Source organism: Ornithorhynchus anatinus, chromosome 1 (assembly GCF_004115215.2).
Source record: "Ornithorhynchus anatinus isolate Pmale09 chromosome 1, mOrnAna1.pri.v4, whole genome shotgun sequence".
In the NCBI taxonomy this organism is placed as follows: Eukaryota; Metazoa; Chordata; class Mammalia; order Monotremata; family Ornithorhynchidae; genus Ornithorhynchus; species Ornithorhynchus anatinus.
In genome coordinates this window covers 155,043,662-155,067,159 of record NC_041728.1, presented here as the reverse complement: position 1 = coordinate 155,067,159, position 23,498 = coordinate 155,043,662, and the positions used below count along the sequence as shown (strand labels likewise).

Sequence of the window (23,498 nt, the reverse complement as noted above, 5' to 3'; positions counted from 1 at the left end):
CTTAACAAATACCAACATTATTATTATAGTAAGCGCTCAATGAATACGACTAAATGGAAATAAAAGAAGGAGGAGCAGGGTTGGGGGTGGAAGCAACGGGGTACAGTGGAACGAGCGCGGAGTTGGGAGTCAGAGAGCATGGGTTCGAATCCCGGCTCCGCCACTTGCCAGCTGTGTGCCACTTAACTTCTCTGTGCCTCAGTTACCTCATCTGTGAAATGGGGATTAAAACTGTGAGCCCCACGTGGGACAACCTGATTACCTTGTATCCCCCAGCGCTTAGAACAGTGCTTTACACCTAGTAAGCGCTTAACAAATACCACCATTTATTTATTTAAGTGTCGAAGCCGGGTCCCGCTGGGTCGGGGGCCGGGGGGGGTCGGCCGGCTTGCAGGTGAGGGCTCGGGGGCGGGGCTGCAGCTGCTGCACTGCGCTGTGCGGTCCCCCGCCCCCCGATGCTGGGGGCCCGCCCCCGGCCCCTCCCCCTTTTTTCCTTCTTCTTCTCCTCCTCCTCGTCGTCGTCCTCCTCCTGGGCCCGGTGGGCGCTGTGTGGGGGGCTCCCCGCGACCTCGGCCCCCTCTCCGGACGGCCACCATGAGCGGAGGCGGGGAGGAGCTGCAGGGCCAGAGCAGGTGAGCCCCGCACCGACCCCCCTCATTGACCCCCTCCCCCCGCCACCGTGCTCATTTGTAGCTATTATTTATTACCCTATTTATTCCGTTATTGAGGTGTCCCTCCCCTTGATTCTGTTGACCTCGACGATATCGTTCTGTTGCGTTTTTGCCGTCTGTCGCCCCCCGCTTAGACCCTGAGCCCGTCGTGGGGCAGGGACTGTCTTTGTTGCCCAACTGTCCATGCCAAGCGCTCAGTCCCAGTGCTCTGCACCTAGTTAGCGCTCGAGGAAAACTAGTGAATGAGTGAATAAGGGGCCGGGCGGGCGGGCGGCGGGGGCAGCGCCGAGGCTTGGCGGTTTGGAGGAACAAAGGCTGGGGGCCGGTCCCGCCGCCGGCCTTCCCGCGCTGGGAGGGCCGGGCTCCGGCGGGGCGGGAGCGGGAGCGGGGGCGGGTGCGGGGCCCCGGCCGAGGCGGGATGGTCCTGCGGGCGGGGGGTGGGGATGGGGGATGGAGGCGGGCGGGGAAGGGAGGGGAAACCGTCGTTTGCGGCCGGGCGGGGGCGGGAGCGCGCATCCTCTCCTCCTCCCCTCCTCCTCCTCCTCCTCCTCCTCCTCTCCTCCAAGCGGCTCCCGCGCCAACGCGGGGGGCGGGAGGAGCCGATGGGGGCGGGGCGGGACCTCGGGAGGAGGGGCCTGGACCGGGACGAGCCGATGGGAACGGGCCGGGGGCGGGGCCTGGGGCCGCGGCGCGGAGGAGGAGGAGGAGGAGGAGGAGGAGGAGGCGGGCTGTTTTCTGGATGTTTGTTTGTCTCTCTCTGTCTTTGTCTCTCTCGCTCTCTTTTTTTCTCTCTGTCTCTTTCCCTTACACACACATTTTCTCTTCTCTGTCTCTCTTTCTCTCTCTGTCTCTTTTTTCCCCTTCTCTCTCTTGTTCTTGTTCCCAGACTGAGCTCCCTTAACGCTCTTTTCCCTCTGCTCCTCCCCCTCCCCATCCCCTCAGCACTGTACTCGTCTGCTCTACTGTATATATTTTCATTACCCTATTTATTTTGTTAATGAAATGTATATCGCCTCGATTCTATTTAGTTGCCATTGTTTTTGCGAGATGTTCTTCCCCTTGACTCTATTGCCATTGTTCTTGTCTGCCTGTCTCCCCCGATTAGACTGTAAGCCCGTCAAAGGGCAGGGACTGTATCTGTTGCCGACTTGTTCATCCCAAGCGCTTAGTACAGTGCTCTGCACATAGTAAGCGCTCAATAAATACTATTAAAAAATTGTTCTTTCTTTTGCTCTGTCTCTCTTCCTCTCTTTCGCTCTGTCTCTTTCTCTCTCTGTCTCTTTCTCTTGCTCTCTTTTTCTCTCTCTTCGTCTCTCTGTCTTTTCCCCTTTTTCCTCTATCTCTCTGTCCCTGTCCCTCTCTGTCCCTGTCCCTCTCTGTCCCTGTCCCTCTCTGTCCCTGTCCCTCTCTGTCCCTGTCCCTCTCTGTCCCTGTCCCTCTCTGTCTCTCTCTGTCTCTCTCCCCTCTCTTTTTTTCTCTCTCGTTCTGTCTCTCTGTCTCTGCCTGTGTGTCTCTGTCTCTGTATGTGTGTGTGACTCCCCTGGGGGCGGGGGCGGGGGGTAGGGCAACTTCTCAGTGTAGGCTTCAAGGCTCTCCATCACCCTGCCCCCTCCTACCTCTCCTCCCTTCTCTCTTTCTCCTGCCCACCCCGCACGCCCCTCTCCTCCGCCGCCCACCTCCTCACCGTCCCCCGATCTCGCCTATCCCGCCGTCGACCCCTGGGCCACGTCCTCCCGCTGTCCTGGAATGCCCTCCCTCCTCACCTCCACCAAACTAATTCTCTTCCCCTCTTCAAAACCCTACTGAGAGTTCACCCCCAAGAGGCCTTCCCAGACTGAGCTCCTACTTCTCCCTCTGCTCCCCTTCCCCTCTGCTCCTCCCACCCCGCCCCCTAGCACCGTGCTCATTTGTATATATTATTACCCTATTTTTATTTTGTTAATGAGATGTACATCCCCTTGATTCTATTTATTGCTACTGTTTTTGTCTGAATCCCCCGGTTAGACTGTAAACCCGTCAGTGGGCAGGGACTGTCTCTATCTGTTGCCGATTTGTCCTTTCCAAGCGCTTAGTCCAGTACTCAGCGTGGCACAGTGGAAAGAGCACGGGCTTTGAAGTCAGGGCTCATGAGTTCGAATCCCAGCTCTGCCACTTGTCAGCTGTGTGACTGTGGGCAAGTCACTTAACTTCTCTGTGCCTCAGTTCCCTCGTCTGTAAAATGGGGATTAAGACTGTGAGCCCCACGTGGGACAACCTGATTCCCCTGTGTTTACCCCAGCGCTTAGAACAGTGCTCTGCACATAGTAAGCGCTTAACAAATACCAACATTATTATTATTACTCTGCACATAGTAAGCGCTCAATAAATACTATTGAATGAATGAATGGAGGCCCGGGGCCGCTTCCCCGGGCAGGAGGATGGGGAAGAGAGGTGGAGAGAAGGAACAGGTCCCTCACCTCCCTTTTACACAGCCTCTCTCCCCAGGCTCCATCATGCATTCTCTCAATCTTATTTATTGAGCACCAAACTGTGTGCACAGCAGTGGACTAACCCCTTGGGAAAGTACAGTTCAGCAGTAGAGGCAGTCCCTTCCCACAACGAGAGGGAGGGCGACAGACAGTAGAAATAAACATAGAACAATATAAATAAATAAAATGACCTCCGTAGTGGGGGAGGGTTGACTGCCTAAGCCAGCCAGCTCGGTACTACATTCTGCATAAGACGTTGTGGCCATGTCGAGGCAGCGTGGCCTAATGGAAGGAGCAGGGGGCTCCGTGACTTTGGGCAAGTCACTTCACTGGGCCTCAGTTCCCTCATCTGGAAAATGGGGATGAAGTACCGTGAGTCCCACGTGGGACAACCTCATTACCTTGTGTCTATTCCAGTGCTTAGAACAGTGCTTGGCACATAGGCCTTAAACCCCACAGCACTTGTGTATATTTGTACATATTACTCTATTTTGTTTATGATGTGTATATATCTGACTCTATTTTGATGGTATTGATGCCTGTCTACTTGTTTCGTTTTGCTGTCTCCCCCTTTCTAGACTATGAGCCCCTTGTTGGGCAGGGATCGTCTCTCTCTGTTGCCGAATTGTACTTTCCAAGCACTTAGTACAGTGCTCTGCACACAGTAAGCACTCAGTAAATACGATTGGATGAATGAACAAATACAATTATTATCTCGGCTCAGCAACTTACCGGCTGCGTGACCCTGGGCAAGTCACTTCACTTCTCCGGGCCTCGGCTTCCTCGTCTATAAAGTGGAGATTGAGTACGAGTACAGTGCTCCAGCGCCCGGTACAGTGGCTTGCACATAGTAAGCAAAGACCTGGGAGAGTGCAGTCTCTCTTGGGAGAGAGAAAAGAGATAGAGAAAGCAGCATGGTGTAGTGGATCATGGCTCAGTGGAAAAGAGCATGAGCTTCGGAGTCAGAGGTCATGAGTTCGACTCCTGGCTCTGCCACTTGTCACCTGTGTGACTGTGGGCAAGTCACTTAACTTCTCTGTGCCTCAGTTACCTCATCTGTAAAATGGGGATTAACTGTGAGCCTCACGTGGGACAACCTGATTACCCTGTATCTCCCCCAGCGCTTAGAACAGTGATCTGCGCATAGTAAGCGCTTAACAAATACCAACATTATTATTATTATTATTGGATAGAGCACGGGCCTGGGAGTCAGGTCATTCATTCATTCAATAGTATTTATTGAGGGCTTACTATGTGCAGAGCACTGTACTAAGCGCTTGGAATGAACAAGTCGGCAACAGATAGAGACAGTCCCTGCCGTTTGACGGGCTTACAGTCTAATCGGGGGAGATGGACAGACAAGAACAATGGCAATAAATACAGTCACGGGGAAGAACAGCTTGTAAAAACAATGGCAACTAAATAGAATCGAGGCGATATACAATTCATTAACAAAATAAATAGGGTAAAGAAAATATATACAGTTGAGCAGACGAGTACAGTGCTGAGGGGATGGGAAGGGAGAGGGGGAGGAGCAGAGGGAGATGGGGGGGGAAAAGAGGGTTAGGCTGAGGAGAGGTGAAGGGGGGTGGTAGAGGGAGAAGGGGAGCTTAGTCTGGGAAGGCCTTTTGGAGGAGGTGTTTTAAGTACGGTTTTGAAGAGGGGAAGAGAATTAGTTTGGCGGAGGTGAGGAGGGAGGGCGTTCCAGGACCGCGGGAGGACGTGGCCCAGGGGTTGATGGCGGGATAGGCAAGACCGAGCAGCGTGGCTCAGTGGAAAGAGCCTGGGCTTCGGAGTCAGAGGTCATGAGTTCGACTCCCGGCTCTGCCACTTGTCAGCTGTGTGACTGTGGGCAAGTCACTTAACCTCTCTGTGCCTCAGTTCCCTCATCTGTAAAATAGGGATTAAAAGTGTGTGAGCCCCACGTAGGACAACCTGATTACCCTGTATCTCCCCCAGCGCTTAGAACAGTGCTTGGCACCTAGTAAGCGCTTAACAAATACCAATATTATTATTATTATTACTGAGGGACGGGGAGGAGGTGGGCGGCAGAGGAGTGGAGCGTGCGGGGTGGGCGGTAGAAAGAGAGAAGGGAGGAGAGGTAGGAAGGGGCAAGGTGATGGAGAGCCTTGAAGCCTAGAGTGAGGAGTTTTTGTTTGGAGCGGAGGTTGATAGGCAACCACTGGAGTTGTTTAAGAAGGGGAGTGACATGCCCAGATCGTTTCTGCAGGAAGAGGAGCCGGGAGATCAGAGAGAAGGCTGACACAGTAGTCTAGCCGGGATATAACAAGAGCCCGTAGCAGTAAGGTAGCCGTTTGGGTGGAGAGGAAAGGGCGGATCTTGGCGATATGGTAAAGGTGAAACCGGCAGGTCTCGGTAATGGATAGGATGTGTGGGGTGAACGAGAGGGACGAGTCAAGGATGACACCGAGATTGCGGGCCCGAGAGACGGGAAGGATGGTCGTGCCATCGACGGTGATAGAGAAGTCTGGGAGAGGACTGGGTTTGGGAGGGAAGATGAGGAGCTCAGTCTTGCTCATGTTGAGTTTTAAGTGGCGGGCCGACATCCAGGTGGAGACGTCCCGGAGGCGGGAGGAGATGCGAGCCTGAAGGGAGGGGGAGAGGACGGGGCGGAGATGTAGATCTGCGTGTCATCTGCGTAGAGATGGTAGTCAAAGCCGTGAGAGCGAATGAGTTCACCAAGGGAGTGAGTGTAAATGGAGAACAGAAGAGGGCCAAGAACTGACCCTTGAGGAACTCCAACAGTTAAAGGATGGGAGGGGGAGGAGGCTCCAGCGAAGGAGACCGAGAATGACCGGCCAGAGAGGTGAGAGGAGAACCGGGAGAGGACGGAGTCCGTGAAGCCAAGGTGAGATAAGGTGTGGAGGAGGAGGGGATGGTCGACAGTGTCAAAGGCAGCAGAGAGGTCAAGGAGGATTAGAATGGAGTAGGAGCCATTGGATTTGGCAAGAAGGAGGTCATGGGTGACCTTAGAGAGAGCAGTCTCGGTAGAGAGGAGGGGACGGAAGCCAGATTGGAGGGGGTCCAGGAGAGAATGGGAGTTAAGGAATTCTAAGCATCGATTGTAGATGACTTGTTCTAGGATTTTGGAAAGGAAGGGTAGTAGGGAGATAGGGCGATAACTGGAGGGGAAAGTGGGGTCAAGAGGTCATGAGTTCTAATCCACGTTCTGCTACTTGTCTACTGTGTGACCTTGGGAAAGTCACTTCACTTCTCTGGGCATCAGTTACCTCCTCTTTAGAGTAGGGAGGGAGACTGTGAGCCCCAAGCAGCAAAGCAAAGTATGAACTGGAGAGGAGAAACTGTGGAGCCACAAAGTCTGCAACGCAACTGATGCAGTAGTTGAGTTGGAATTTAAGTGCTTGGACCAGCACTGTAGCAGATGGAATGAAGAACAAGTAGATTCTGGAGATGTGAAGGAAGAATTGACAGGATTTGGTGGCTGATAATATGGGAGTTGAGAGAGAAAGTGTTTAGTCTGAAAGCTCCTTGTGGGCAGGGATCGTGTCTACCAATTCTACTGTATTGAACTCTCGTAAGCGTTTAATACAGTGTTCTGCACACAGAAAGCCCTCAGTAAGTGCCACTGATTTTTGGTTGGTTGACTGTAGCGTCATTATAAGAGCATCACCAGAAGAGGGCCCAGAAATACAGTATCTCAGAGTGAACAACTTCCTCATGATCCCAAAGATGCATTTGTTTCACAATGAACACATTGTTCCATGTAAATGAGGTTATTTGATCCAGAGAAAGAGAAATATGCATGGATAGAGAACAGATGTCTTCCAGGAATTTGTTTCCGGGACATTGACTCTAGGCATTGAGAGTAGGAGGAGTTCCAGAAAGCCAAGACCTAATTTTATGTTCCTATGTATGATGAGAAAGTGGAAATACAGATAAAGCAGCTGGAATAAAGAAACAATACCAACAAGCTCCTCTAGAGTGGAAGCTCATTGTCGGCAGAGTGTATGTCTTCCAACTCTATATTGTACTCTTCCAAATGCTTAGTACAGTGTTGTACACATAGGCACTCAGTGAATGTTATTGATTAATTGTTTCACAATGAGCATATAGTTACATGTAAATTGAGTTATTAGAGCCAGAGAAATGGGAATATGCATGGATTTGGAGCAGATATCTTCCAAGGAATTTGTTTCTGGGACATTGACTGCAGGCTTTAAGTGGAGGAGGAGTTCCAGAAAGTCAAGATCTGATTTTACGCTCATATACATGATGAGAAAATGGACGTACAGAGAAAGCAACTAGGATAAAGAAACAGAATACCAATGAAACTGATTTCTCTATAGAAACATACTATAGAACCCAAATGTGGCACAATGGGATCAACAACTGGAAGCCGTGGCCGAGACTTCATCTCTTTTGCTGGCTCATCCGCTGGCTCCCTCCTCCTAAATGTGGGCATCTCTCAGGGCTCTGGGGCCCCTGGGGAGAACACCTGCTCTCCTGGGTTCAACCACCACTTCAGCTCGGATGACTGTCAAATCTATTTGACTAGCCCTAACCTCTCTCCCTCCCTGCAATCTCTCGTCTGTCAGTAGTATTTACTGAGTGCTTATTTTGTGCAAAGAACTGTACTAAGTGCCTGGGAGAGTTCAAAACAACACAGTTGGAAGACATGTTCCTTGATGTCGAGGAGCTTACAGTCTAGTGGGGGAGACAGCAATGGAAATAAATTATGGATATATACATAAGTTCTGTGGAGCTCAGGGTGGGGTGAATGTCAAGGGCTTAAAGGGTGCAAGGGTGATGCAGAAGGAAGAGGGAGTAGGGGAAATGAGGGATTAGTTGGGGAAGTCCTCTTGGAGATTTTTTTTTTTTTTTTTTTTTTTAGCTACTCTTGGTTCTAGGATATGTCTACATGGATGCCCCACTGGCCCCTCAGACTCACATGTCCAAAATGAATGTCTCATCTCCCCTCCCAAATCTTCTCCTTCACCTAATTTTCCATCACTGCTGACAGCATCGCCATCTTCCCCGTAGCTCACGCTTGCAAACTTGGCATTATTTGGTCGATTAATCGCATGATGGTATTTCCTAAGCACGTACTTTGTGCCGAGCAATATTCTAAGTATTTGTAAACACGTTCTCCTCCCACAAGAAGTTTGCAGACTAGATGGGGAGACAGATGTAACAATAAAATACAGGTAGGGGAAATTGTCAGAGTACAAGGATATAAGTACCTAGGTGCTGTGGGGTATGGGATGAGGTGGATATCAAAGTATTTACAGGATAATAATAATTGTGTTATTTGTTAAGCACTCACTATGTGCCAGGCACTGTACTGCGGTGGGGTGGATCCAAGCAAGTCAGGTTGGACACAGTCCCTGTTCGAAGTGGGGCTCACAGTCTCAATCCCCATAGTGCAAATGAGGTAACTGAGGCCCAGAGAAGTGAAGTGACTTGTCCAAGGCCACACAGCAGACAAGTGGTGGAGCCGGGTACAGACCCACATGCCTGGATTCTAGTGCTGACTCTGCCATTTGTCTATGGTGTGACCACGGGCAAGTCACTTCCCTTCTCTGGGATTGTCTCTATCTGTTGCCGAATTGTACATTCCAAGCACTTAGTACAGTGCTCTGCACATAGTAAGCACTCAAATACAATTGAATGAATGAATATGGAAACATGGACTGTGTCCAACCTAGTATCTACCCCAGTGCTTAGAACAGTACCTGGCACACAATAAGCACTTAAATGTCATTTTAACACAATGTGTATAGGTGATGCAGATGGGAAGGGCAAGTGAGGGCTCAGTCAGGGAGGGCCTCAGGAAGGAGATAAGATTATAGTAGGGTTTTGAAGATGGGGAGAGTGGTGGTCTTTTGGCTATGCAGGGGAAGGGAATTCCGGGACAGAGGTAGGACATAATAATGTTGGTATTTGTTAATCGCTTATTATGTGCAGAGCAGTGTTCTAAGTGCTGGAGTAGATTTACAGGATAATCCGCTTGTCCCATGTGAGGCTCAGTCTTAATCCCCATTTTACAGATGAGGTAGCTGAGGCACAGAGAAGTTAAGTGACTTTCCCACAGTCACGCAGCTGACAAGTGGCAGGTAAGAGGTGAGCAGAGAGACAGATGAGATGGAGGCACAGTGAATAGAATGGTAATAGAGGAGCAAAGTGTGTGGAGTGGATTGAAGTTGGAGATCAGAGAGATAAGGATAGGCAGAGCTGATTGTGAGCTCATTATGGGCAGGGCATGTCACTGTTTGTTTATTGTTGTATTGTACTTTCCCAAGCACTTACTACAGTGCTCTGCACACAGAAAGAGCTCAGTAAATACGATTAAATGAATGAATGCCTTAAAGCCGATGGTAAGGAGTTTCCCTATGACGGCGAGATGGATGGACATCCACTGGAGGTTCTTGAAGAGTAGGGAGATGTGGACTGAAAGGTTTTCGAGAAAATAATGTGGGCAGCAGAGTTCGGTGTGGATTGAAGAGGGTAGAGACAGGAGTCGGGGAGGGCAATGAAGAGGCCTTTGCAGTTAAGGTAGGCTATAAATGATTGGATCAGCATGGTAGGAGCTCGGATAGAGAGGAAGGGCATATTCTAATAATAATAATGTTGGTATTTGTTAAGCACTTACTATGTACAGAGCACTGTTCTAAGCACTGGGGTAGATACAGGGTAATCAGGTGGTCCCATGTGAGGCTCACAGTCTTAATCCCCATTTTACAGATGAGGGAACTGAGGTACAGAGATGTGAAGTGACTTGCCCATAGTCACACAGCTGACAAGTGGCAGAGCTGGGATTCGAACCCATGACCTCTGACTCCCAAGCCACTGAGCCACCATGTCGTGAAGGCAGAATTAATGGGATTTTGTGTCAGACAATATATGGGTTGAGTAAGAGAACAGAAGTTACCGGTTTTTGAGGTGGGTTGCTGATCTTGTCTGCAGTGATGGGGAGGTAGACTTTTTTTTTTTGTAATCATCTGCATAGAGATGATAGTTGAAACTTTTTGGGGGCCAGTGAAACTTTCGAGGGAGTGGATGTAGATGGAGAATAGAAGGGGATCTGGAACTGGGTCTTGTTATTGGTTGAGAGGCAGAGGAGGAGATGGCCAAAGAGACTGAGTGACCAGAGAGATGGGAGGAGAACCAGGAGAGGACAGTGTGTCAGTGAAGCCAAAGTTGGATAACTTTTCCAGTAGAAAGAAATCCACAGTGTCAGAGGCAGGTGAGAGGTTGAGAGGATAAGGATGTTGCAGAGTCCATTGGATTCGGCAAAAAGGAGGTCTCTGACCTTAAGGCAGTTTTTGTGGAATGGAGGAGACAGAAACCAGGTTGGAAGGGGTCAAGTGGAGAATTAGAGGAGAGGAAATAAGGTCAGCGGTAGCAAATTACTCACTTGAGGAGTTTGGAAAGGAATGGTAGGAGGGAGATGGGGTGATAACTGAAGGATATCATGGGGCCAAGAGAAGGTTTTTTGAGTAGAGGGGATATATGGGTGGTTTTGAAACCAGTAGGAAAGGAGCCATTGGAGAGCGAGTAGTTGAAAATGGGAGTCAGGTGAGAAAGGGGGGGGGAAGGTGTTTAATAAGGTGTGAGTGATTTGGGGTCAGAGGCACAGGTGGAGGGGTTAGATTTTAAGGGCAGGTGGGAGATGTCCCCTTGAGAAACTGCTGGGAAGGTTAGCATATTTGGCCGAAGGTGCATTAAATTTTCATATGAGTTCTGTATCGCATAACCCCCTATTTATAAACAGCAATAAGCAAATTGTAATGTGACCTTGGGCAGATTACTTGCCTCCTGTGCCTCAGTTCCCTCATCTGCAAAATAGGGTTTCAATACTTGTTCCCCCTTGTACTTAGACTGTGAGCCTATCTACCCCAGTGTTTAGTATAGCACTTGGCACAAAGCAAGCGCTTACAAATATCACAATTATTATTATCATCCCCATGTGGGACAGGGACTGTGCCCAACCTGATTAACTTCTGTCTATCCCAGTGCTTAGAACAGTGCTTGTCAAATAGTAAGTGATTAACAAATATTGTAAATATAATGAATACCATAATAATGACATGGAAAATGTTTCCTGCCTTATTCTGTCCCTTTTTTTCATTGCTCAGTGAGTCTAAACACTTTAGTTTCTGTCCCTGTTTGTACCAGTCAAAAAAGGCCCTGTCCCCCACTTTTTAAAAAATGGTATTTCCGTGTTTACTATGTTCCAGGAACTGTACTAAGTGCTTGGGTAGATACAAGGTAATCAGTTTGGACACAGTTCATGTTCCACATGGGACTCAGTTTTCATCCCCATTTTATATATGAGGTAACTGAGGTACAGAGAAGTTAAGTGACTTGCCCAAAGTCACCCGGCAGAGAAGTGGTAGAATTGGGATATGAACCCAAGATCTCTGACCCCCAAGGCCCTGCTCTTTCCACTAGGCCACACTTCTGGGCCTCTAATTCTCATCTGACTACTAAAATGTAGGATTGTACGATTAGGTCTTCACTGCAGTGCAGGAAGTCCAAAGTAATCCTTGGAGAAGAGGACAACACAGTATTCACTTTCAGGGGCAGCCACAACTCCAATCAAAGTCTCTGGCAGCAGCCCTGGAGGAGAAGGAGGACTTGTGGTTTTGAATGGCCATGATTTTTTGCAGGAATCAATATCCATTACAGTATTGATCATTTCTGGGATGTGGTATTGTTTTTTCAAGTACCCGCTAATCAGAGGGAGACAGTTGAGAGCAGTTGTTTTTTGGCTATTGTCGTTTCCTGATTTCTTGCCATCAGAAGCATGACTCATTCAGTCCTTTTTATAGAGCGCAGAAGCTGTGTGGGGATTCTACAGTGGGTATCTTCCCATTCCCTTACAAGTTCTTAAAAAGAACTTTGCATTTTACCATTAAACTTAATGACATGTTAAGGTGAAGTGGCCTAAGAAAAGATGGCTAGTTAGATAAATAGAATCAATCAGTGGTATTTATTGCACACTTACTGTGTGTGGAGTACTGTACTAAGTGCTTTACAGAGTAGAATAATGATAGTATTTAAGCACTTACTATGTGCTAAACACTGTTCCAAACTCTGGGATAGATACAGGGTAGTCAGGTTGTCCCATGTGGGGCTCACAGTCTTGATCCCCATTTTACAGATGAAGTAACTAAGGCCCAGAGAAGCTAAAGTGACTGGCCCAAAGTCATACAGCTGATAAGTGGCGGGGCTGGGATTTGAATCCACGGCCTCTGACTCCAAAGCCCGTGCTCTTTCCACTAAGCCACGCTGCTTCTCTAATAAAACAGAGATGGTAGACACATTCCCTCTTAACTATGGCTGTAGGCATCAGGAGATCAGGGAGAGATGATGATGATGGTATTTAAGCACTGTTCTAAGAGCCAGGGTAGATACAAGGTAATCAGGTGGTCCCACGTGGGGCTCACAGTCCTAATCCTCATTTTACAGATGAGGTAACTGAGGCACAGAAAAGTTAAGTGGTTTGCCCAAGGTCACACAGCAGACAAGGGTGGAGCTGGCATTAGAATCCACAGCCTCTGACTCCCAAGCCCCTGTTCTTCCCAGAATACTCAGTACTAGTCCTGAGAATCAGTCAATGGTATCTGTTGAGTATTCACTATGTGCAGAGCACTGTATTAGTGTTTGGGAGAGTACAATACAAAAGACTTCCGAGCTCACAATGAGTTTATAGTGTGGAGGTGAGCTTATGGTCTAGAGAATGATGGGGGAAAGTAGCGTGTGAAGACTAAAGTCCTCTCGCTTCTCTCAGAAACTCTCCTTGGCCCAATTGGCCTTTTATCTTTCAATCTCTCCTTCTGATACCCAAAGTCAAACTCATAATGCAAAGCCAGCCACATCCTTTCTATGTTGAAAGAGTACTCGGGTTCGGGCTTCCGAGTGAAACTGGCAAAATTGTTGATCATTCGCTAAGCTTGTATGTGCTGACTTCTGGTGTTAGGACACTGGGGAGTCAGCTGTAGACCAAAAAAAAAAAAAATTGGGACGTACACACATGCTAGAGAGAAAATATTTCTCATCTAGTCTCTAAACTTGTGAGCAGTGATCATGTCTTCCAACTAACTGTATTATACTCTCCTAAGTGCTTAGAACAATGGCCTGTTCACAGTAAGTTTTTCAGTAAATGCCATTGATTGACATTAGAGATCAATTTTAGCCCTTAGCCAATAGGGGAAAAAAGTTGGGAGGAGGACCTCAATAGCTGCTTCTGTTTCTGTTAGCTCAGTGGAAAGAGCCTGGGCTTGGGAGTCAGAGGTCATGGGTTCGAATCCTGGGTCTGCCACTTGTCATCTTTGTGACTGTGGGCAAGTCACTTAACTTCTCTGTGCCTCAGTTATCTCATCTCTAAAATAGGGATTAAGATTGTGAGCCTCACGTGGGACAACCTGATTACCCTGTATCTACCCCAGTGCTTAAAACAGTGCTCTGCACATAGTAAGCACTTAACAATTACCAACATTATTATAATTATTAAACAGAAACAGGTCATGAGAAGCAAACACAGCCCAGTGGAAAGATCAGGGGCCTGAGAGTGGGGGACCTGAGTTCTAATAATGGCTCCACCCTTGCCTGCTATATGACCTTAGGCAAGCATTTAACTTCTCTGTGCCTATTCTGATTATGTTGTATCTACCCCATTGCTTTGTACAGTGCTTGGCACAGGGTAAATGCTAAACAAGTACCACTTATACTATTATTAATAAGGAAAGAGATAAGGAAACAGGTAAAAAGTTAAGTGCCATAAACAATAAGAACCTTACTGACAAAGAGCCAATAAAGATTTCAGAAAGGTGATGTGGCACTCTAACTAAAAAATTAGACAAAAATAGGTTTAAGGGCTAATGGAAAAAAGAATAAAGACCTATCTCATTCATTCAATAGTATTTATTGAGCACTTACTATGTGCAGAGCACTATACTAAGCACTTGGAATGTACAATTCGGCAACAGATAGAGACAATCCCTGCCCAATGACAGACTCACAGTCTACAGAGGGGAGACAGACAGCAAAGCAAAACAGAACAAAACAAAAACAAGACAACATCATCAAGATAAATAGAATCAAGGGGATGTACACGTCATTAAAATAAATAGGGTAATATATTCAAATGAGCACAGTGCTGAGGGAAGGGGGAGGAGTAGAGGGAAAGGGGGGGATCTCAGTCTGGGAAAGCCTCTTGGAGGAGTTGAGCTCTCAGTAGGGCTTTGAAGCGGGGAAGAGAGTTAATTCATCCCCTATCCCCCAAATCCTTAAAAATTCTCAGGGAGGAAGACCAGGAAATAGAGCAAACAACATCCCAAACCTTAAACAGCAAAAGCCTAACCTACCAACCCATTCAATCCAGTCCCCTCAGCTGTATATTCAATGGGATAATAAAGAACAAAATATTTTTAAACACAGACAAGGAAACCGCATGTGGCAGAAAGAGGAAATATATAGGAAGGAAAGTGTGTATTAAGACCCCAATCCCAGGATGACTGAGTCACAGAAGGGGAGAGATAAGATACCCAGGAAAGAATCAGAAAAGCAATATGAGGAACTAAAGCTAAACAGATAAACCTACCTGGCAGTGGGAGAAACACTAGCATACCTACTTTAAAACCTATTAAAGTTTCTCAGTTTAAGGTATTTGAATATAAATCACTATTTGTGTACACAGTTGTATAAGTCCTAGAAACATTTATGGGAAAACAGTTATTTGTTGTCTTTCTGAAAGATAAAAATAAATAACACAAGAAAACTTCCTGAGAAATGGAACAGCTCATTTTCCAAAACTGAACATTGAACAATCTAGTGTAAATACATCAATTTGACTAGTGGTAAGTTATTGACAGTTAAGTCATCAGTGAAAGCAGTTGTCTATAGGAGCAGAAAGTAACAGGTGTTCAGGCCCTACTTCTGCTGCAAAGGCTGGAGTGGTTTCAGAACAGCTTTCTTCCTCTCTGAGGTGGGGGATGTAGACTGCAGCTTCTTCGGTCTTTGAGCTGGGGCCCAAACAGTAGGTTCTGTATTCAAACTTAGTTTTTTTTCTGGTATTTGTAAAGCGCTTACTGTGTGCCAGTCACAGTGCCGAGCACTGGGTAGATAAAAGATAATCAGGTTGGACACAGTCCATGTTCCATGTGGGGCTCACAGTCATAATCTCCACTTTATAGGATGAGGAAACTGAGGCACAGAGAAGTGAAGGTCACACAGCAGACAAGTGGCAGAGCTAGGATTAGATCTTCTGATTGCCAGGCCTGTGGTGTTCTATCCGCTGCGCCATGCTGCTTCCCCATCTGGGACCCAGAGAAGTGAAGTGACTTGCCCAGGGTCACACAGCAGACAAGTGGTTGCTCTATCCACTACAGCACACTGCTTCTAAGCAGGTCATAGATCGTATCCTCATTTTGAACTGAGCTTGACTACAGCCCCAGTGTCTGGATGGAGGTGAGCTGATTTATTCCTGTGTAGGAGTTTCATGGCGTTATTGGGTACCTGCAAGTTAATAATAATAGTTGTGATATTTGTTAAGGGCTTACTGTGTTCCAAGCACCGTATTAAAAGTGCTAGGGTAGATTCAAGGTAACTGGGGACTTATTCTAGGCTTCAAGGCTCTCCATCCCCTTGCCCCCTCCTACCTCTCCTCCCTTCTCTCTTTCCACTGCCCACCCCGCACGCTCCGCTCCTCTGCCGCCCACCTCCTCACTGTCCCCCATTCTCGCCTATCCCACCGTCGACCCCTGGGCCACGTCCTCCCGTGGTCCTGGAATGCCCTCCCTCCTCACCTCCGCCGAACTAATTCTCTTCCCCTCTTCAAAACCCTACTTAAAGCTCACCTCCTCCAAGAGGCCTTCCCAGGCTGAGCTCCCCTTTTCCCTCTGCTCTCCCTCTACCCCCCTTCACCTGTCTGCAGCTAACCCCTCTGTCTCCCCCAATTAGACTGTAAGCCCATCAAAGGACAGGGACTGTATCTGTTACCGATTTGTACATTTCAAGCGCTTAGTACAGTGCTCTGCACATAGTAAGCGCTCAATATATATTATTGAATGAATGAATGAATGGGGGTGGGTGAATGACACATCCTTGCTCTGCCAGAGGTTCATAGCCTAACTAGGAAGGGGAACAGGTATTGGAAACCCCATTTTACAGATAAAGCAGCTGAGGCACAGAGAAGTTGTGACTTGCCCTAGGTCACACAGCAGGCAAGTGGTCTAGCAGGGATTTGAACTCAGGTCTTCTTTGACTCACAGGCCCATGCTCTTTCCATTAGCTTGCCCTTGGCTCCTCTGTTTTAATATTTAACTTTAAAAAAAAGAGTTTGATCTGTTTCATTCAGCCCTCTCTTTTTGGTGGGTTCTTACAAGAGGAACTTTCTATCAGGGATTTTAGAATCCTGAAAATCACCTGTGTAATTGTGCATGTCCACAAAGTCTGCATAACAATGTTCTCCGCAAATGTGAGAAGCAATGTAGTCTAGTGGAAAGAGCATAGGCCTGGGAGTCAGATGACCTGGGCTCTGTCATTTTTCTGTTGTGTGACCATGGGCAAGTTATTTCACTTCTCTGTGCCTCAGTTACCTCAACTGTAAAATGGGGATTAAAGCTGTGTGCCCCATGTGGGACATGAACCCTGTCCAACCTGATCTTGAATCTACCTCAGTGCTTAGTACAGTGCCTGGCACATAGTAAGTGCTTAACAACTACCATTAAAAAAGAATAGATATGTGAATTTAGTAATTGGGTCCAGATTGGTTAAAGAACATTTCATTGCTTTTGGCCTAAATTAAAATGATATTCTGTATCTGAGCTTTGTGATGACTATGATAGGCATTACTTATCTAGAGCTCCTGATGGCTTATCTTGTCCCTTGGAAACTTGGGCCCCAAGAAGGTGGCTTTGGGATGCAGTTTGCCAGATTCTGCCATGACAGTACTGATGTGCATTAAGTGCTTTTCAAATACCATAAAAAATTACAAAGGCAAAGGTAACTAAAAAAATGAACTCTTTCAGAGGATGGGGATGGAGTCGCATTTTGAGTATCGATCTTGGAAGTATAGGACCTGAGTGAAGGAATTGATTACAGTGCTGGTGGTTTGCACTGCGCCACTGACAGTCTCTCATCCGTCAGTCCTGTTACTGCAAGGGAATACAGTATGATGAGTGAGGGGGTACAGGTTTCTATAACGTGCCTAATTACGGCCAAAGTGACTGCACAGCGGAGAGCTGTGCTCAGTCAAACAATCACTTGTATTTATTGAGCGTTTATTCATTCAGTCGTATTTATTGAGCAGTTATTGTGTGCAGAGCACTGTACTAAGTGCTTGGAAAGTAAAATTCAGCAACAAATAGAGACAATCCCTGCCCACAACGGGCTCACAGTCTACAAGAGGGAAGACAAACATCAAAACAAGTAAATGGGCATCAATAGCATCAATATAAATGCATAGAATTATAGATATGTGCAGAGCAATGTACTGAGTGCTTGGGAGAGTATAGTACAACAGAATGAGCAAACATGTTCCCAGCCCATGACAAGCTTAAAGTCTAGAGGGAGACATCTTAGTATGAATAAATGTCATAATATATAATTTAAAGATATGTAGATAGCCACAGTGCCATATCCAGTTGGGAGCTGCCTTGGTAAAGCTTTGTGGTTTTTGCTGCCCACAGTAGCCAATTTATTTTTTAGGATTTTTGCTGGGCCTATCTGCCCTGCAGAATGCCTCAGGTATTCCCTAGTCAGAAGCCTTCATTCATTCAGTCATATTTTTTGAGCACTTACTATGTGTAAAGCATCACTGATGGATTAGCCCCGCAAAGCCCAACTGAGACTAGAACCACAGTGTCCTGATTCCCTGACATTGCTCATTCCACTGGTCCAACACCTGAATACATTGTGAAAGTCAGGGGGAAAACTCTTTCTTTTTTTAGAGCTGCATGGAATCACTGAAGCAATTTTTTGAAGATATTGCAATAAAGGACCTGGTACTTAAAATTATTCATTCAATGGTATTTGAGTATTGGGTATTTGAGTATTGGGTATTTATAACTTCTTTTCTTCCCTCATTGAAACCCATGCCTGTCACAACGGCAAATTGTTCTGGACCCTTAATTCTCTCCTCAGGCCCCCTGTTCCTCCCCCTCCCTCATCCCTCATCCCCAATGATCTGGCCACCTACTTCATCACAAAAATTAACACAATCAGGTCTGAGGTCCTCAAAGGAACCCCTCCCCCCCCAACCCTCTCCCCTACTTTCCCATCCTTCACTGCAATATCCTCAGAGGAGATCTCCTCCCTCCTTGCAAGTGCCACCCCCTCCACCTGTGCCTCGGACCCCATTCCGGCTCACCTTATAAAAACCATTGTCCCCTCGCTCCTCCCCTCCTTAACTTCTATCTTTAACCGCTCACTCTCCAATGGCTTCTTCCCCTCTGCCTTCAAACATGCCCATGTCTCCCCCATCCTAAAAAAAACCACTCTCGACCCCACTTCCCCTTCCAGTTATTGCCCTATCTCCCTACTACCCTTCCTTTCCAAGCTCCTAGAACGAGTCATCTACACTTACTGCCTAGCATTCCTTAACTCCCATTCTCTTCTGGATCCCCTCCAATCTGGCTTCCATTTCCTCCACTCTACTGAGACTGCTCTCTCTAAGGTCATCCATGACCTACTTCTCACCAAATCCAATGGCTCCTACTCTATCCTAATCCTCCTTGACCTCTCAGCTGCCTTTGACAGTGTTGACGATCCCCCTTCTCTTCCACACCTTATTCATTCATTCATTCAGTAGTATTTGAATGAATAGAGAAGCTGCGTGGCTCAGTGGAAAGAGCCCGGGCTTCGGAGTCAGAGGTCATAGGTTCGAATCCCGGCTCGGCCACTCGTCAGCTGTGTGACTTTGGGCAAGTCACTTAACTTCTCGGTGCCTCAGTTACCTCATCTGTAAAATGGGGATTAAGACTGTGAGCCCCACGTGGGACAACCCGATTCCCCTGTGTCTACCCCAGCGCTTAGAACAGTGCTTGGCACATAGTAAGCGCTTAACAAATACCAACTATTATTATTATTATTTATTGAGCGCTTACTATGTGCAGAGCACTGTACTAAGCGCTTGGAATGAACAAGTCGGCAACAGATAGAGACAGTCCCTGCCGTTTGACGGGCTTACAGTCTAATCGGGAGACACAGACAGACAAGAACAATGGCAATAAATAGAGTCAAGGGGAAGAACATCTCCTAAAAACAATGGCAACTAAATAGAATCAAGGCGATGTACATTTCATTTACAAAATAAATAGGGTAATGAAAATATATACAGCTGAGCAGACGAGTACAGTGCTGAGGGGATGGGAAGGGAGAGGGGGAGGAGCAGAGGGAAATGGGGAGAAAAGAGGGTTAAACTGTGGAGAGGTGAAGGGGGGGGGCGGTAGAGGGAGTAGAGGGAGAAGGGGAGCTCAGTCTGGGAAGGCCTCTTGGAGGAGGTGAGTTTTCAGTAGGGTTTTGAAGAGGAGAAGAGAATCAGTTTGGTGGAGGTGAGGAGGGAGGGCATTCCAGGACCGCGGGAGGACGTGGCCCAGGGGTCGACGGCGGGATAGGCGAGACTGAGGGATGGTGAGGAGGTGGGTGGCAGAGGAGCGGAGCGTGCGGGGTGGGCAGTAGAAAAAGAGAAGGGAGGAGAGGCACCTTATCTCACCTTGGCTTCAGACTCCGTCCTCTCCAGGTTCTCCTCTTATCTCTCTAGCAGTTCATTCTTAGTCTCCTTTGTGGGCTCCTCCTCCCCCTCCCATCCTCTAACTGTTGGGGTTCCTCAAGGGTCAGTTCTTGGCTCTCTTCTGTTCTCCATCTAGACTCACTCCCTCGGTGAACTCATTCGCTCTCATGGCTTCAACTATCATCTCTATGCAGATGACACACAGATCTACATCTCTGCCCCTGTCCTCTCCCCCTCCCTTCAGGCTCGTATCTTCTCCTGCCTCCAAGACGTCTCTACCTGGATGTCTGCCTGCCACCTAAAACTCAACATAACCAAAACTGAGCTCCTCATCTTCCCTCCCAAGCCCTGTCCCCTCCCTGACTTCCCTATCACCGTGGATGGTACGACCATCCTTCCCGTCTCTCAGGCCCGCAACCTCGGGGTCATCTTTGACTCGTCTCTCTCATTCTCCCCACACATCCGATCCGTCACCAAAACCTGCCGGTCTCACCTTTATAATATCGCCAAGATCCTCCCTTTCCTCTCCACCCAAACGGCTATCTTACTGTTACAGGCTCTCATAATATCCTGGCTGGATTATTGTGTCATCCTTCTCTCTGATCTCCCCTCCTCCTGTCTCTCCCCGCTCCAGTCTATTCTTCACTCCGCTGCCTGGCTCATCTTCCCGCAGAAACGCTCTGGGCATGTCACTCTCCTTCTTAAAAACCTCCAGTGGTTGCCTATCAACCTCCGCACCAAACAAAAACTTCTCACTCTAGGCTTCAAGGCTCTCCATCCCCTTGCCCCCTCCTACCTCTCCTCCCTTCTCTCTTTCTACTGCGCACCCCGCACGCTCTGCTCCTCTGCCGCCCACCTCCTCACTGTCCCTCAGTCTCGCCTATCCCGCCATCGACCCCTGGGCCACATCCTCCCGCGGTCCTGGACTCCACCAAACTAATTCTCTTCCCCTCTTCAAAGCCCTACTTAGAGCTCACCTCCTCCAAGAGGCCCTCCCAGACTGAGCTTCCCCTTTCCCTTCTGTTTCCTCTGCTCCCCCTCTACCCCCCTTTACCTCCCCTCACCTAAGCCCTCTTTTCTCCCCTTTCCCTCTCCTCCTCCCCCCTCGTTTCCCCTCCCTTCAGCACTATGCTTGAGACCACTCAATTGTATATATTTTTATTACCTTATTTTGTTAATGAGATGTACATCACTTTGATTCTATTTATTGCTGTTGTTTTTATCTGTCTGTCTCCCCCGATTAGATTGTAAGCCTGTCAATGGGCAGGGACTGTCTCTATCTGTTGCCGATTTGTACATTCCAAGCGCTTAGTACAGTGCTCTGCACATAGTAAGCGCTCAATAAATACTATTGAATGAATGAATGAATTGAGCGCTACTGTGTGCAAAACACTGTACTAAGCACTTGAGAGAGTACAATACAATGGTAAGTAGACACATTCCCTGCCCACAACGAGCTCACAGTCCAGAGGGGCTTTCCAAAATCACAGAGTTGGCAATAGTTTCCTTGATTGATATATGTACCATGGTTACTTGAAGATGAACTTTTTCCTCCAGAAAAAAAATTAATTGCATTTTTTTGTCTTTTCAAATTACAGTGGTGATGATGTTTCCTTTTCAGAAGAAAAAGGTATGGTGATTTAAAAAATATAAACTATTATCTGGAAATAGAAACTATTGTAAGAATAAGACCAATTTTTAAAGTTTTGATTTTTTCATTGATTACTCATTTATGCGTATACTTTGGTGTGCTGTTATGGTTTCATCAGCCTCCTCATGTATTGCAAAAAGATTTAAATATGATATAATTAGGATATGGATTTTGAGTGTTTTACCCAATTTAACCTGATTTGCAACCTTATTTTTTTTTAAATGAAATTCAAGCCTTTCCTCACGATCGTCACTCTCCAAAAAGAAGCAGCATGACGTAGTGGACAGAGCCCAGGCCTGGGAGTCAGAAGCTCGTGAGTTCTAGTACCGGCTCTGCCACTTGTCTGCTGTGTGACCTTGGGCAAGTCACTTCACTTCTCTGTGCCTTAGTTTCCTCATCTATAAAATGGGGATTAAGACTGTGAGCCCCATGTGGGACAAGGACTGTGTCCAACCTGATTTGCTCATATTTACCCCTGCTCTTAGTAGAGTGCCAGATGCATAGTAAGTGCTTAACAAATACCATTTAAAAAAACAAGAAAAGCAAAAAAACACTTTATTAATGGGGTGGATTGGGAGTCAGGAGGTCCAGATTTTAGTCCAGACTTGCCTGGTGTGGAAACCTGGGCAAGTCACCTAAATACTCTGTGCCTCAGTTTCCTCACCTATAAAATGGGGACAAAATACCTGTTTTCCCTCCTTTTAAGACTGAAGGCCCCATGTGGGACTGCAATTATGTTATCTGATTATCTTGTATCTACCCACCCCAGTGCTTAATAAATTACATTATTATTATTCTAAGTTTTCCCTCAACATTTTCATGTCAGAGTAGACATGATATATGGATTCATCCAGATTCTGTCACAGTCCATTTGTGATGATTCAGCGATTTATTAGAATTAATATGTATTTTGGTGTAGATCTGAAATGTTTTGGCCATTTTGAAATGCACCCTAAATATGTTTTCCTAGGAGTTGTACTTCTCCCCATCTATAAAATTCCTGACCTTTATGTGTTTGGGTAATGATACCTGTAGTGAGATTTTAATTATCTCTTCTTTGTGTTCTTATTATTCCAAAATACACCTGTCCTCTCAAAACCAAGATTTGAATATTACTAAGTTTTGGCTTGACACTGCTGTCTAGTACCTTAAATTTTATTCAAGGGTACCATGATCCTCCTATCTTTCACAAAAATAATGCCAACCATTCATTTAGTCATTTGCAGGTGCTGGAAAGAAGTAGTACTATTGAAAAATCAATTGTTGTGCAAATGTCCTTGCTTGGGAACCTTAAAAATGCAAAGCAAAGCCAAAATTAAAAGAAGTTGACCTTTTGCCCAAAGTTTAAAAAAAAACAACCACCCTAAAATTCACCATGAATGATTAATGAACAACCCCAAATCCATATCCTAAGGTTTATACAATATACAAGTGGCATAATTTTTGAGCATAGAAAATGAATGTTGCTTGGGTATCCACTTTTTTTCTTTTGAGGTCCAGGTTTTGCACATTTTTCTGCTTCACGATACGTTTAATCCATATTGAAAGGTAAGATGATGTTTTGCAAGTGAGATCCAGTAAAATTGTTTTCTTTAACTGTTAATCATCAATTGCTTTTGCTACATGGGTGTTCACCAATGCATGAAGCACTTGTTAGAACAATAGCTTTGAATTTTTAAAATGGTGAAATGCGAGCTTTTTTAAAAGTGTGACTGGACAATTAACTTCATGCATGCATGCATCACTTTTAATTTAAAGGATGATTTTTCTAACTCCTTTTCCTAATGACTTACTATATCACTATTTCTCTGCCTCTTAGGAAAGAGGTATTCTTAGGGATGATTTTGATACTCTTTAAAGTATTATCATAGTACTTATTCTGGTTTTTCACTGGTTTTATCTACTCAGTCTAAACAATATAAGTAATTCAAACCTCACCAAATATACTTTGGCCACCACTATGTGGAAAATATAACACAAAACAATTTTTT

General features: G+C 46.6%; 1 protein-coding gene across 1 annotated transcript in view; it reads left to right on the top strand.

The window, feature by feature from the left end:
- Positions 1–520: 520 nt before the first annotated feature.
- Positions 521–23,498, top strand: part of CARD8 (caspase recruitment domain family member 8) — a 62,846-nt gene continuing 39,868 nt past the window's right edge. Inside the window, exons 1-2 of the mRNA XM_029069996.1 lie at positions 521–632; positions 21,455–21,486. Of these exons, the coding sequence (XP_028925829.1) occupies positions 595–632; positions 21,455–21,486 (70 nt within the window). The 5' untranslated portion in view covers positions 521–594. The remainder of the gene's footprint in view (positions 633–21,454; positions 21,487–23,498) is intronic.